Here is a 16,115-nt window from a genome sequence, read left to right on the forward strand (position 1 = left end):
AAAGAAAAGCAGCCTGAGGTGCTGTCGAGGAGCTTTGAGTTGTAAATCTGGAGATGCTGGAGATCTTGCCAACAAAGAAACAGTTGATGTAGGTGGAAATTCCACTAAGATGTTGATGGTAAAAAAGGGGAGTGCGTTTATGCAGTGTGTGACTGCATTGATCTATATGTTACTACATATTAATTTACATCAGTCTCACTTGATTGTGATAACGTTATCTAATTTGCTTAGCAAATAGAGAATTTGCAGGCAGAGCCTGTCCTGTAGGCCCGAGAGCCTAACGGCTTTTATTGATGAAAACCTTCAAAAATTGTCTTTATGCACCTTCACGACTTTTGACCTGCTGCCTCATTTTAATTCATGTCAAGACCTTCTTGCGGGGGGCCCAATGTCTATTTCAAGCATGGACAAGCATGGACAAAGGCTCTTGAGAAGACCATCTAAACCCATGTCACGGCTTCAGCCTCAAATACCTGTTCACTTTGTAGCAGGGTTACCAGTCGTAAGAGTACCCTTTGAGAAGTTACTTAAAACCTGGCTATACACTCTTTAGAACGGTGGTTTTAGTATGTCTTTCTTTCCTCCGTTGAAGCATCAACACATGTGTCCGTGCCAGGAAACCTTTTAGTAAAGGTTGCACTGTATGAATGGAATTAATAATAATAATATGAGATCAGTATGTTTTTGACAATCCTCACCACATAGGAGCCTATTCATCCCAATCAATCCACCAAAAACTGCACAGCTCCCAAAGCAGAAGAGCGATGTGTATGGCATGCAGTAGTGGCTGCTACCAGACGGGGGTTGTGTGATGGAATGGGAGGGAGAGTGGGGGGATTAGTTAACAAATGAAAAAGACCACTTACCTTGGAACAGCTGGCCGGCCTTTGCTTCTCCTTCTTCCTTTCTGCAGTCTGGCCAACAGCATGAAGCACTCGGCACACAGCCTCCCCTGAGCAAATCACAAAGCTGCAATGTAGCGTTGTGATTGGTCTGAGCACCGTGGATCGGCACTCAGAATACAACAGGGAGTCTGTGCATGTTCATCACCAGGCTGTGTAATGCACCCTGGTTGGGAACATGCAAAGTACGCATGAACTGTTTGGTCGGCCCAAGAGCGCTGGCCAAACAGTTGATGCTCACTTTGTGAGTGCAAACCCCTCCTCCCAGCCCTGACCCACCCCACACTGCAGTCAGGCCGCTGGCTACATGCAATAGCAAAAACAATGCAATAACGATAACAACAGTATTGTCATTTTATTTTTCCTCTTTGCAACAGTGGAGCAATGCTCCTCAACCTTAGCGGAGGAGACACCTCCAAAGTGCTTTAACAGAGACGCTAGGAGCAGCCAGTTGACGAAGCCTCAATGGGATGATATGGTAAACAAGAGCAACCTATTATGGCTAATAGGAACCCGCATTAAGCCGCTTTGGGTAGCTTAATGCTGCTTTGTAAATATCATCCCCTTTCATGCAGGTATCTGTGTGAAAAGGGCATGCAAAGGGTTTAGCTGTGGACATTCCTCCTTGCTTTTTGACGCTGCCCTAGATTTACACGGATCTGCAAATGAGGCAGTGTCAATCAATCAATCCTTTATTTGATCCCTTAAAAGAAGTTACAGATCATAAAAGTACAAGAATATAAAATGCGTATAAAGGGACCATATTACAAAGACACAATTTCATTCAGGCAGTGTCAAAACCTAACGCCACTGAAAATCAGGCATTAGATTGGTGGCAAAGAGGAGAAATACGAAAATCACACCACAGAGGAGCCTATTCATCCCAATCAATCCACCAAAAACGGCACAGCTGCCAAAGCAGAAGAGCGATGTGTATGGCGTCCAATAATGGCTGCTACCAGACAGGGGTTGTGTGATGGAATGGGAGGGAGGGCGGGGGCTCTATGTGTGCTGCACATTTAGAAAGAGAAAATCGCATTTCAAGATTGCTTATGTGCATGATGGTGTCCCTTCCTGCACATCATCCCTGCAACCACCATGGTGCAAGGGTGCCTACGTTGCAGGGAATCAAGAATTGCAAAAATCCCCGATGGTCCTCTTGCTTATTTCGTTGATATTTTCACCTCAGTATCAGCCTGAATTGCTGGAGGCCAAGAGAATTCTAGGAATGGAGCAGAAGCGCGAACCATCAGGGAGACCATAGTTTCTCTTTTACCCTCTAGGGGGATGGGTATGAGCGTAGATGAATGAAGGTCTGAGCATGGGGTGCAATGCCCAAATACACCAGGGTTACCTGATCCATTGACAATATGGCCGCCAACGGGTGCCTCGGTTGTTATTCCTGACTACATTGCGCACCGTTTTAGGACTACCCCTTCCTCCATGCCAGCAACACTCCATCGCATGTCAGAGTATCACTTGGCCCTTTTCAGTGAGGAAGTTCCGGATCTCTTGGCCAAAGGAGCTATTGAGCGGGTTGCTGTGCCAGAAGTAGGTTGTGGTTGTTATTCCCACTACTTCCTGGTACCCAAGGAGCACAAAGGCCTGCTTCCTATCTTGGATCTCAGGGACGTAAAGCGCTTCCTCCGGAAGAAGTTTCAAACTGTTGACATTAGCTCAGGTCATGTCTGCCCTCGACCCTGGAGACTTGATGGTAGCGTTGGACTTGCATCACACTCACTTCCACATTCCCGTCCTGCCAGCCTACAGGCGTTGTCTACGGTTCATGGTAGGCCACAATCATTTTCAGTTTACTGTGCTCCCCTTTGGCCTTACCAGCACACCTCGGGTGTTCACAAAAGTGATGGTGGTGGTCGCAGCTCATCATGCCGATCAGGGGCCACAGTCTTACTACGGCGGACCACCTGTGCTCGATGGGGTTAACTATCAACGTGCGGAAGTCACACCTGATTCCGTCTACAAAGCTCCTTATCATCTGAGCAGTTCTGGATACAGCGCAGTTTCGTGCTTATCCTCCCGAGCAGCGAGTCTGGGATATTCGGGTTATGATACCGATGTTTCCGCCTCTAGCCCAGACTTTGGTGAGAATGACTCTGAGGCTACTGGGCCTCATGGCCTCCTGCATCCTGCTGGTTGGTCGTGCCAGGTGGCATATGCTGGCTCCGCAGTGGGACCTGAAGTTCCAGTGGGTGCAGCATCAGGGGAATATTTCCGATTGCGTACAGATCTCAGAGGGCACTGCACACCAATTGCAGTGGTGGCTATGGACCAGGATTGGGTCAACAGCAGATACCTGTCCCTCTCCCAACCAGAGTTCACAGTGGTGACAGATGCGTCACTCCTGGGAAGGGGCGGCCACATGAGAGAGGCGGAGATCAGAGGCCTCTGGTCTCGAGTGGAGTCTGGGAACCACATCAACCTTCTGGAGGTACGGGCGATTCGTCTTGCACTGAAGGCATTCCTTCCTTCAGTCAAAGGAAGGGTAGTGTAGGTGTTCACAGACAACACCATCGCCATGTGGTACTGCGACAAACAGGGCCGGGTGGGGTCGTGGACCCTATGTCAAGAGGACCTTCACCTTTGGACATGGCTGGAACTTCAGGGCATGTCCTTGGTGGTTTAACACCTGGCATGTTCTCTGAACACCAGGGCGGACTAACTCAGCCGCCGGTGCATGATGGATCCGAAAGGCATATTCACTCGGAGGTGGTGCAAGATCTCTTTCAACAGTGGGGAGAGCCTTGGTTAGATCTGTTCGCCACCAAAGAGAACGTGCAATGACAGCAGTTCTGGGCGTTGGAATTTCCAAGGCGGCACTTGCTCAGCAACGCTTTTCGTCGCGAGTGGAATTGCTGTCTTCTATACGCCTATACCACTTCTGCCCTGAGTGCTGAAGAAGATCAAGCGCAACCGGGCCCAAGTCATTCTTGTGGCCCCGGACTGGGCACGAAGAGTCTAGTATCCCGAGCTCTTCGACATGGCCATCTATCCTCCGATTAGGCTGCCTCTTCGGGAGGATCTTCGGTTGCAGCAGGGGGCAGTCCTCCACCCAAACCTGTTCAGCCTCCACCTCCTTGCATGGAAATAGAGCGGCAACAGTTGACAGCTTTTGATATTCCTCCTGAAGTCTGTAATGTCATCTTGGCAGCCAGGCGTCCCTCCATTAAAACAGTATACGCCTGCAGATGGAACAAATGTATGGCATGGTGCACAGCAAAAGCTGCGGATCCCCTTTCTGCCCCTCTTTCAGAGGTTCTCTTTATTCTATCTTTGACCAGCAGGGATCTGCTCTGAGCACCCTCAAGGCGATCTTTCGGCCACATTGGGCTTTCTACGCGTTGCTGATCAGCCTTCTCTTTTCAAGTCCCCTATTGTTAATAGGTTTCCTAGGGTATTACTCACCTCTTTCCTCCTATTCCTTTCGTGATGCCCCAGTGGGACTTGAATCTGGTCTTATCTTACCTTATGTGTGCTCCTTTCGATCCACTACATAATTGTCCTCTCAGATTCTTGACTTTAAAGACTGCTTTTCTGGTTGCTATCACCTCTGCTCGCTGGGTGAGTGAGCTTCAGGCTCTATCTTCTAAACCTCCTTTCCTTGCTGTCCATCGAACTAGATCTTCTTTTCTTCCTGAAGTGGTTACCTCTTTCCACATAGGACAGACCATCACTTTGCCCACCTTCTTCCTGCCCCCGCAAACTTCCAAGAGGAGGAGAGACTCCACTGTCTGGATCCAAAACGTGCGAAATCATTTTTTCTGGATTGCACAAAACAATTTCGGTTGGACGATCAACTCTTTGTTGGCTATGTGGGTGCCAAGAAAGGTCAGGCTGTGCAAAAACTGACCATTTCTCGATGGGTCATTATTTGCATTAAGAACTGTTATTCCTTGGTGAAGAAGGAGCCTCCGGTGGGACTGCGCGCCCATTCTACCAGTGCAACAGCAGCCACTACTGCTTTGGTGCATAGAGTCTCCCTAGGTGATATCTGCCAGGCAGCCATGTGGGCATCACTGCACACGTTCACTAAACATTACAGCCTGGATAGCCAAGTCCGGAGAGACGACTTCTTTGGCTGTTCAGTTATCTAGGACTTTCTGGTGTGAACTTGGTTCGCAGAACCCACCTCCACAGTTGGTATTGCTGGGTTATCTATTCTAAGGTAAGGAATCTATAACTAATAGTCTCTTTCAGGTGAACAAGTTACTTAGCTTCGGTAACGATATATCTGTAAGAGACAAATATTAGTTATAGATTCCTTACCGCCCCACCCATCCTCCCCGTTCTGCGAACTGACTTCTAGAGTAAGCGACTCCCTTTTCAGGGCCCTAGTTTTTTTGCACCAGTCAGTGTCTTACATGACTCTGTGCTTCCGGTGTGGAATGTCATGTAAAAGAACTGACGTCAGTACGCAGGGGCGGCATCTTAGTAGATACTGCGACGTCATCCCGGCAATCACGACACCGAACGCGGAGTCGACCGACGCCACCTACTGACGCGCATGGGTCCTGCAGAGAAAAAATTCTCCAGATCCAGTCTGACACCTGGGGGTAATTCTAAGGTAAGGAATCTATAACTAATATATGTCTCTTACAGATAAATTGTTACTGAAGGGAAGTAGCTTGTTCAATAGATATACTTTTCACAGTTACATGCATTAGGCGTTCAAAAATCACGCAATGTCTCCCATCGCAAAGTTTGGCCATTGCTTGTGCCTATTTTTAAATTTTTTTTGTTGCCATTAGTTTTCCATGAAATACTAGTTCACACTACCTAACTTGAATTTAGTAGGTATGATTTAGTGTTGACTCTGAGGAGTGTTTGCGAAGTTCACATCTCATAAAACCAACCTTGCATTCATTATAAGGGGTTTAGTGCAATGTGGAGAAATGAAGCAACAAACGGACTGCGCAAAGTACATTTGTGTGTGAAAGTTGTTCGAGCGCATTCTTCGCGCTGCTTATAGCACTAGCTTCTGCACAGAGGCTCCCCAAATTTAGTCTGTCACTTTTCCTAAAAGTATATTTCTAAAGCACATCAAGCATAAACTTAATGCACAAAGCTTGTACATAAGAGAGGCAAGAAACGTCAGTGCATTTTACATCTGTGAAGGTTATATATTTACCCTGAGTAAAAATGCTTTGATTGTCACATCATTTAAAGCATGACAGCCAATGCAATCGAGCTTCCTTCGGGCACAATGAATTATAAATTCTGAAGCCAAGTGGGTGCCTGTGGATTAATTCTGTATTAAGTGTCCTCTCCTATTACATCCAATGCTAGAGATAAAAGGACCTTTCCTTTTGCAGCTGACTTGCTTTCCTCATACCAATCAGGTGCTTGAATTTTGTTCTATCATACTGAGAGCCTGTTATACTAATCTGACATGAATTCCCAAAATTTAGACGTGCCATGGAATTAATCATTTCCGCGAAGACCAGCAGGGATGAAAATCAGTGTGTGCTTTATCGTCTTCTGTTTTTTTGATAATCGCGTCCAAATGTTGAAGATAGAGCTGGTGGAGTAGGGACAGAGTCTAGCTTTGCAAACATCGCTAGGATTGATAGCAAAGTTCCTTCTGAAATTAAATATGAATCCATAGGTACTTTACAGTGGGTTGATTTGATCCCATAAGCAGGATGTTTCAACATCAGATCCTATACAATTAAATCCCAAACATAAATGTATTTTTTATTGGTATGTATGCTATCGTGCCTGCAGAAAACCCTACATATAAATGTGCACACACATCTAAGAAGATATTGTAAGAGTCAGTCTGAAATAAGTTTAAGCCGCAACAGTAAGCCATGTATTGTATGATTTTCTCATGTTTAATATTTTACTAGCCCAGAACGAGATCACATGCAGGGCTGAGAGTGTGGAGAGCAGCAGAAATGCCAACTGTCTTTCAGCACCACATAATCATTTGAAGGCTTCTGTAGGACTTTATGAATTGTGAGTACCAGACAGGCTCCTCCACACCGAGGCTGCAAGACACTACTTCGAAACTCAGCCTAGGGGCTTAAAATATTTTCTTTGGCCACCAGATGTGTCTTAAGTTCCTAAAAAACACACGTTCATGATGTCAATGAGCTACATGGGATAATGGATTCACTTGCAATACCCAATTTTCTTTCGATGGTAATAATATGAGTGAATATGCATGAATGAATTTGATTTAATGGAAGTGGGAACAGATTATTGCGGAGACCAACTTGAGCCAGGTTCAATAGATCAGACTTGGCATTTTAAACACAGTATTGCCTTAAACCTACTCTCCGTGGTCTGATGGGCTTTAGTCAAGTAATAAGAATGTGATTGGCGAAAAAAATAGATCCCTGTTGAAACATGTAAAAATGGTTATGCTGTATTTAATGGATTAAAAGGAGTGTGATCAAAATGTCTGGTGAGCCAGTTCGCCTTTCGTTGGAGGTTTGTGTGACTAAAAAATTATATATTTATATATATCTATATATATATGTTTTAATCGAGCATTCAGACATCGACATGAGTTCAAACATAATTTATCTAAAATAAAAACCAACTCAATACAATGTCAAAATATAGCATTTTATTAAAGGAATATAAATATGCACAATTTTCATTTAATGATCATTTTACATTAAGATGCTTTCTTAAAAAATATTAGAAAAAAATACGTCCTTCATATATCAAATGCCAGCACTGCTGAAGGAGTATATGCATAAAGGCAACGAACAGAAAAATGTAAGAAAGCACTGCTGGCCAGTGGCCGCTCTTCCACAATTTCCGCACGGTTCAGAATGCACCAAGCATCGTCTCAGTTACAGTAGCCCGCTATATGCCAACAAGAACAAGACCACCATTAGGACAGCAAAATCAGGAGTCTGTTAATAAGTTATGTGATAACATTTTAGTGTAAGTGTTTTCGCTATCTGGAAAGTAACATTATATTAGTCAATTTATATAACATAAAAAAGTAATGTTAACTGTAAATAAATTTTAAGTTGCATTATATGCTATTTACAGAGACCATAGCTGTATTGTGTACACACATGATTTCACATTTATAAATGAAAAGATTCAAAACAGGAACTCTAAAAAATGTCAGGTTTTCTCTCTTAGGATTTCCAGCACTAACTTGTTTTAAATGTCTGCTTCTGCTAATAAAGGTGAGTAATTCAAAGTCTGCAATATTCAAGTCACAGTTTATGCGATCTTTAATATCACTTTGTCATTGATTGCTGTGTCCTTGTCTCAGTCATAAACGTTGGCAAACCATGATTCTTGAATACCTTTCGATAGGCTTATCAGAGGTTTGGAGCAAATTTCTGACATCTAAGCCATTTCCAATAAATCCCATCAATACTCCTGAAAATCTACAACATTTCAGGAGTATGTTAACTGTATCATATTCACACCAACAGTATTTTGATGTTGTTGAAAATCTGATCAATAAATGATACAGACAACAGTATGCATTTTCTTTCATTTTGTGGTATTTCTTTTTCTTAGTGTGGAAAAAAATTCCTGGAGAACCCTCTTATCCTACAGCTCCATAAATATGGTGCTGTTCCCACTATTCCTTCCCTGCAAGACACTTGCTCCTGCCATTACTATGAGTAAAAGTGCATGCCTATGCAGGTGGAAGACTACAGAAAGATATATATGAATATACACCCCCTTACGATTTGGGGGATGTTAAGATTCTGCACAGTGCCCAGATTAGCACTACTTCTTCCACTTTAATAAATTAAGAAAATCCGCCATTTTAGCAGACTTTCTGTATTATGTTAGTAAATGCAGTTTATAATGCGAAAACAATTCCACATATCTTGATTCTGTGAGGCAGGGCATTGAGTCCGCGCTGATAAATGGCTATTTTTATGCATCTAGGTGGAACTTAGGTGGAAAAAAATGGATGTGAATTGGACATTAAATTGCGAATTATAAGGCACTGGTACAACTAATGTTGATGAATTATTGCTGATGATCAGCGTCTCATTGTAGAAACTAAAAGCAATAAGACTAGAACAGGATTAGTCTGGGATAAAAATGGTTTCAAGCAAAAAAGAAAAAGTGCCCCACTTTAGTGAGTCCTCAGTACTTTCCCAACATACTTGGTAGTCCCTTTGTATCAAGAATGACTTAATTACAAAACTGCAGAAGGGGCTTCTATGTGTTAGTACAGAACAATAGCAAAACCATGTATTCAGCACATGGTGTGAACATGGTAAGAGCTGGAGGTAGTGAAGATGAGAAAGGGAGCCAGTCAGAGGAGAGGAGGCTGACACTCAATGGCAAGCTATGGGCAGTATCATCAAGCTAAGAGCTCAGGTGGGGCAGTCACAACTGTGAGATGCAGGCAAAGAATCTCCAGGGCATTTGAGGGTAAACAGGAATGGTTAATGAAACAGCATTTAAATTCTCAGTACATCATTTGCAATGAGTGAGATTCAACTATGACAGGCTAAAACACCAAAAGGGCAGGTAAGCATTCAAAGATGGTAGAGTAAAAGTAAAGGATGTGAGGCATGGGTCGGCTAAGGCTGAACAGAGGGCAGCTCAAGAGTCCTCATTAGAGGCATATTTATCAATCTTTCATGCAGCACAACAAGCCACCTTGATGTACTGTGAGAAAGGGCACAAATGGACCATATTCAATATTAGAACATTGGAATGTTGGGAGCTCCATTGAAAACAATGGAGTGCTCTGGGCTTATAATGGCTGGTATAAGCCTGGAGCTCCAACATGCCAATGTTTTTTTTTTCATAGCTCTGGCTGTGAACAAAGGCTTCGGGGAGCCTGAGGGGATTCCAATCCCCTCACGCTCCCATAAGGCTTTGTTTTTTTTTGTAAGAACAGTCTGCCCTCTAGTGGCAGAATGCTCTAATAGCCTTATAGTCCTTAGTAGCTGGGCTATACCGGCTATTAAAGTCCCTCTCCCTTGTTAAAGGCCCTCGCCTTCGGCTCGGACCTTTAACGCTGCCCTCGCCTTCGGCTCGGACCTTTAACGCTGGAAAGGGCCTTTAATAGCCGGTATAGCCCTCTACGGCGGGCTATAAGGCTATATATACAGCACATTCCTGTCCTTTCCTAGCGCTGGAGCACAATGTGCTGCCTAGTGCCAATGCGGATACACTTTAGTCATGTTGTAAGAGTGCCTGAATTGCAGGCAGGGTAGTTTTTTATTCAAGAAGGGACACCTTCCTGCACAAAAACAATCCTGAGATGCGATTTCCTCTTTCTATTTGTTCTGCATAATGCAGCACTCGTACAAAGAGTAAAAACCATAAGAAATAGAGATATTTCTCCTTGTTACGCCTCACCTGGGAGGCGTAGCATTTTGATGCATTCTCCGGTCTATGACTAATGGTAAATCTGGGGATGCGCCAAAATCCATGGGTGGATGTGTGGGGACATCCACGTTCCATCCACGGAACGCCTCCCTGGGACAGAGTAATGCAACGCAGCGATTTGCACTACCTTGCGTTACTCCAGATTTATGAAGCTATGCAGAGCCATGAGAGGTGGCCTTAGATGGCTAGATAAATCTCACTTAAGTTTTGTGTTGCACTTGAGCCCCCTTACATGGCACACAGGTGATGTAAAACATTGATAAATCTGGCCCTCAATGCAGTTGAGAGCAGGAGAATTTCTAGATGCACGCAGTCCAAGAATTTGAAGGGCTGTTTAGAATGAGATGGAGACAGACTTGTTCAAAAGGAGGGAGAGATACTGCAGTTGGGCTCCTCCCAGTGAGCAAGGCACACCCACAGTAAGTAAATTTCTGGTAAGTGTGACACCTTCACATTGAGTGGGACTGACTTGCAATGTGCAAGCCTCTTTACCAATGAGTAAGGGTTGTTTGCAACAAGACAGAACATTTGCTGTCTGTGTCTAATGAACTTCATGTTCCTTAAAAGAAGGGAAGCTGGGAGGCATCATGACCAATTGCAAGGTAGGGGGGGTTGATTATGTGACCTCTGCCGTTGCCTGGTGCTTCTGTCCAGGCCTCATCAACATTTACTCTGTTACAATAAAAATTCCCTCTCCCGTTGGATTTAATTTTTCCATATTATGCTCTCCCGCCACTTTGACACCACTCCAGTGACAATCTGTTTACCTGTCATATAGTAATAACTGGCACTACATGAGTAATCTGTACAGTACAGTACACAATGTCCACTGATTTATAACTTATGACTTGTGGTTCTGAATTACGTTTTACTACACAGCCTTAAGTGCCTTGTGTGCCTGTAAGGGCTGCAAAGAGATCTCACCCACAGTCAGCACCATCTCCTCTATATTATTAATGCCGCCATGAACTAGGTGGCAGATACCCAGGTACCAAATTTACTATGATTTTGTCTTAGGGTTTGCATCAATTTTGTGGCGCTGCCCTGATACAAAATTCCTTTTGGCATTTACTAATCCACGCAAAGCCTTGTGTGGCTTTGCACAGTTTAGTAAATACAAAGTAATGCAACGCATAGCGCTGCCTTTCGTTACTTTGAGTCAAGTAGGCATTACATGGGTGGAGCATGGGCATTCCCATGCATCGAAGCATGATTCTTGATGTGTACCAATATTTACAAAGACTAGTAAACCTGGGTTTGAAGCAAAATGGTGCGTCTTTTTGACAGGCATAACGAGGAGAAATATCTTCATTTCTCCGCTTTAATTTCTCTTCCCATAAAATATCTAAGGACTGTTTTTGTGCAGGAAGGTATCCACCCATGCACAAAAACAATCCTGCTCGCAATGCATGTATCCTTCCACCATGGTGCAAGGGTACCTGCATTGGTGCTAGGCAGCCTCAAGTGCACCAGCACAGGGAGAGAGATGAAGAGCGCCATATCTTCGTAGATATGGTGAAGGTTTCATCTCTATTCCCGGTCACAAAACGCAGCAACTTTGCTTTTAAAAAATAATACCCCTATTTTATATATATATAGTCACTGAAAAAACCAAAGGTTACAGGGATGTTATAGTTAGGTTTATGTTTTACCCACACAAAACCACAGAAATTCAGCAGTTCTAGTTAACTGGACTTAGTCCTCTATTGTTAGTAGTTAGGAGCTAAACAGCCAGCAAGAATAATTCCTTTGGGGATTACAGTTATTGATACAAGAGCACAAATGGAGCAGTCTGTGCTGTGGGCTCTCAATGTCCCTCCGGTGTGCTATGGGCCGGGGAGCGTTGGAGGAGCAGGAGCTTTCTCTTGCCTGAAAGACAGGTAGAAAAAAAAGCTCCATTCTCCCACAGCGCTCCGTCAGCCTCTACAGGAGCAACTACCGGTTTACAAATGGCGGCCTGGGATCACCCACTTGCTTCTGATGAAAAGGAAGCCCAATCATTAAAAAGTTGAAAAAAGCATAAACATACACATTTATACTTTTTGGGCCTATCAGCTAAAAAAAGTGAAAACAGCATTTGTTTACAATGTTTCTATTTTGTTTTGTTGCAAACTAGGCTTCCCTTTCAGCAAAAGCAAAGGGAGGAGCTCAGACGACTGTAAACCAGTGGCTGCTCCCCAAGAGGTTCATTAAGGGCCATGGGAGAACAGGTAAGAGACAGCTCCTGTTGAAACTGCATTGTCTATTTTATGAAAGGGGTATGTGTGGCTTCACAGCCGGATTGTATTATCCTACAGGAAAACAGGCTGTTAATTACACCACTTGTTCTGTGTCTTTGCCTGAGGCTCGGGCCCATAATTTTTGTCCGAAATGAAGGCAATATCGCTCAATTAGAGCATTCGAATGTTCGTACCTCCAATGAAGACAATGGTGGGCCAGAGGGCAAATAATGGCTGGGAAAGGTCTTTTGCTACAATATTTATCTGGTCATTCCTGTTTAATGACAAACATTCAACTCAGTGGATCGAATTATTCCAAAGCATAACATACCTTCTGCCTTGAGCTGTACTTGCCTCCCCGTTACGAGCCATCGCCTGTCGCCCGAGCCTATAACTTGTGGCTAGAGCTTTAACAAATGGTATAACCCTTGACATAGAGCAGTAATGCTGTAGTAACTCAATAAGGGGCATATTTACAAGGGCTTTATCTCCGCGCCCTATTTACAAGAGGGTGCTAACATGCATAATCGCATATTAGCACCCTTTTTCCCAAAGCCTCCCTTTGCATCTCCATTGAGATGCAAAGCGGGCGTTATTGGGCGTAACCAAGATGGACAATCTTGCACATATCACAATGCGATATTTACAAGGCAGCCCACATGATTTTAGCACACATCCTGACTTAGCCATCCCTAACATAGGTCGTATCAGCAAGGTTATCGCCCTTTTGCAGGGAATATTGCTGTAAAACCAGAGATGTTCCCTGCAAAAGGGCGATAACCTTGCTATCTCTGGAATACCAGAGATAGCCTACAATAATATAATTATCGCTAAGCACGGCCAACGATAATTATCGCTGGCCGTTGTTAATATGCCCCTCAGTACTTCTACACATTGCTAAATTGGAGGATATTGTGTTTAAAACATTGTAAATAGGACAGTACACTACCCACCTATTGTACATATAAAGGGGGCACATAAATCTGTTTACAGTGTTAACACTTTTTGCCACCTTCACTTGCTCCATTAATTACTCTTAAAAATAGTCAGCACATTTTGTTCATGTAAATTTGGAAAGATAATAAATGCATCTTGGAAATGGATCCAAAACTATAATTCTAAAGCAAGTCATAGTTGCCCTTTTTACCCTCAAGACAACAAATTTGTCATTAAAATCGTAAAAAACGTAATTACCGTAATGCTACACTGCTTGAATAATGTTTACCTTCAAACATGCTGCCAATTAGCTGCAGCGTTGAGTTCTGCCTTTTCAAGCTCGTATTGAAATACCACAAAATGGAGTACTGAAATGGCCGTATACCAATTTAAAATGGCTGCCACTAACAGTCTTGAACAGTCAAATTGGAATACAAAGGTCACTGTTTGGCTGATTGAGGAGAGTCTGGTCATAGAGTGGGTGCATGACGGTGAATTCAAAATCTCTGCCCACCACTTAGATTTAGAACCTTTTCCTTCAGTCTTCACTGACAAGCAGGGATGACATTCGGAACGAGTTCCAACTGTTTGGGATTAATCTAAGTATTTCTTTGCAGCGAGAACAAGGGAGCTCTCCCATAATGCACTTAAAACATTGGTAAATCATGGATTGGAAAGAACTTCACATAGATTGTTCGTGTTTCAACTATGTGGCCAAAGGAATTAATTGATACAACAAAAGTAATAGTCCTAAAAGAAAGTGCCTCGACTTGTGCAACAATGGCCCAAAAAGAGCAACGGGTACATAGTTCGTCTTTGGCAGTGGACCTTTCCCGGAGACGAGAAGAAGCACCAATCAAGAATGCGCCCCACATTCCTTGGGATTTCTCAACAAAAGTGCACAGTTTGATATTGGTTACGTACTCCAAGGTTCGTTTTAGTAGCAGGCAGTCGCATTTGGTTCGTGATCAAGAAAACAGGTTGTGCTGTGATGAATGACTAGCTGCGAAACACCCTGCTGACTGTTAAGCGAAGTTAACTAGTATTCTGTTCAACAGGTGAACAATTTGCAGAATGTTTGCAATCTTTTGTCAGTCATATCACTTGTGCCTCCGAAGCGTCCATGAATATTGTATTGTACCATCATCTGTTTTCTATGTTCATTGTATACTGCTAGCATATGACATGCTCTCTTCTTCTGACTCAGAATAGCCACTCAGCCCTACAGGGAAGGTAAGGTCACATTTGTCCAGTTTTGTGATGAACATTGGCACTAGTTAATGATTGGTGCCCAAATCAAAGAATAGTGCAGAAGATACTCCCATTGTTGTGGCATCCCCCCTCAACGCGCGCAGCTATCCTTGTTGTCATCGTTGTAACCCGTTGACTGTTTTGTGTGGCAGAGACAACCCTACTTGATCCTTCAATGTGGGGCCTTGCAGGAGGATTCTCGAGTTTCCACGTTGCATCAGATCTGAAAGCATTAAACACAACTCAGTTAGTTATCAAGAACATATAAGCTCAACTTCTCTGGGTAGTAACCCTGTGAGATTAAAGGTAACGTTCATGAAAAATGGGTGTCCTAGGTGCAAATGATGGGGCAGCAATATTTGACAACAGGTACTGTTGACCAATAAACAAAATAGTGTCAACTTTGAGGAAATATGTGAAAGAGGTCAGTGAATTGTTAAAACAGGAAGCTCATATTTGCCATCAAAAGCTGTGCTGCAATTCTCCCATGAGGTGAAAATATAATTTCATGTTCAGTTGTTGGGATTGCCTCTTTGGATACAACCATAACAACCAAAAATAAATTTTCATGCGAAAAAGACTAATGGAAAATTCAGGTTTTAAAGTATCCAATCTATCTCCAAATGTAGGAACAAGACATATTCATTTTGGACCATAAGTGCTTGTCCGAACTCACTTGAAAAAACAGTTAAAGAGCTGGCAAAATTGACAAATTGGAACTATATTCCCATTCTTTACAACACCAACAACTGGGAAACAAAGACACCACTTTTTTTTTTTTTTAAATCTTCACATTGTTGGGGCGTGTCCCTCTGAATAAGCTGTATAGAGTTCTCGTCATTTCAATGGTCAATCCTCCTATACAGTCTTTTTCTTGTCACCATAAGAAAATTGAGACCACTCTACACTTTGCAGTACACATTGAACAAAAGTAATGGCAATTGATGACATATTCCACAGCAGTGTTGGCTGCACTCTGCCATCTTCTGTAACGTTTTTGCTGCTGGTGGTGGCAATAGAAGCCAGGTAATTCCGTATGCAAGTAAGGCATGAGAAACGGTCTCGCACTTATAGTAAAAATGTTGTTGATCTGAAGATGTTAGTTACTTGTACAATCCTTATGAACCAGAGCCAAAACTAATTTGAGAACTTTCATACAAGATTGCGTCATGAAAAAGTATAAAATGGAAAGAATATCATCCGCAAAAATATGTTCTATGTGGGTTCCCACTACTTCTCACATATAGAAAAATCGATGGGTAGCAGGGAACAACAGGGATATTTTTCCCCAAGATATTCTGAGTAACACTGAATAGAACAAGCATTTACAATGCAATGGTTTCGCCTTTGGAAAAGTTCGAGCTATTGGCATTGCTTATGACATTTTTTTTTTACTTATAAATAAATAGCATTGTTGCTACAAAAAAAACTAACAAGGAATGGTCCT

The 16,115-nt window shown here is 43.1% G+C and overlaps 1 protein-coding gene across 1 annotated transcript in view; it reads right to left on the reverse strand.

The window, feature by feature from the left end:
- Positions 1 to 7,479: 7,479 nt before the first annotated feature.
- FBXO10 (F-box protein 10) overlaps positions 7,480 to 16,115 on the reverse strand; it is a 649,798-nt gene continuing 641,162 nt past the window's right edge. Inside the window, exon 11 of the mRNA XM_078676241.1 lies at positions 7,480 to 14,891. Coding sequence (XP_078532367.1) covers positions 14,714 to 14,891 — 178 coding nt within the window. The 3' untranslated portion in view covers positions 7,480 to 14,713. The remainder of the gene's footprint in view (positions 14,892 to 16,115) is intronic.

This window comes from Lissotriton helveticus, chromosome 2_1, assembly GCF_964261635.1.
Source record: "Lissotriton helveticus chromosome 2_1, aLisHel1.1, whole genome shotgun sequence".
Taxonomy (NCBI): Eukaryota; Metazoa; Chordata; class Amphibia; order Caudata; family Salamandridae; genus Lissotriton; species Lissotriton helveticus.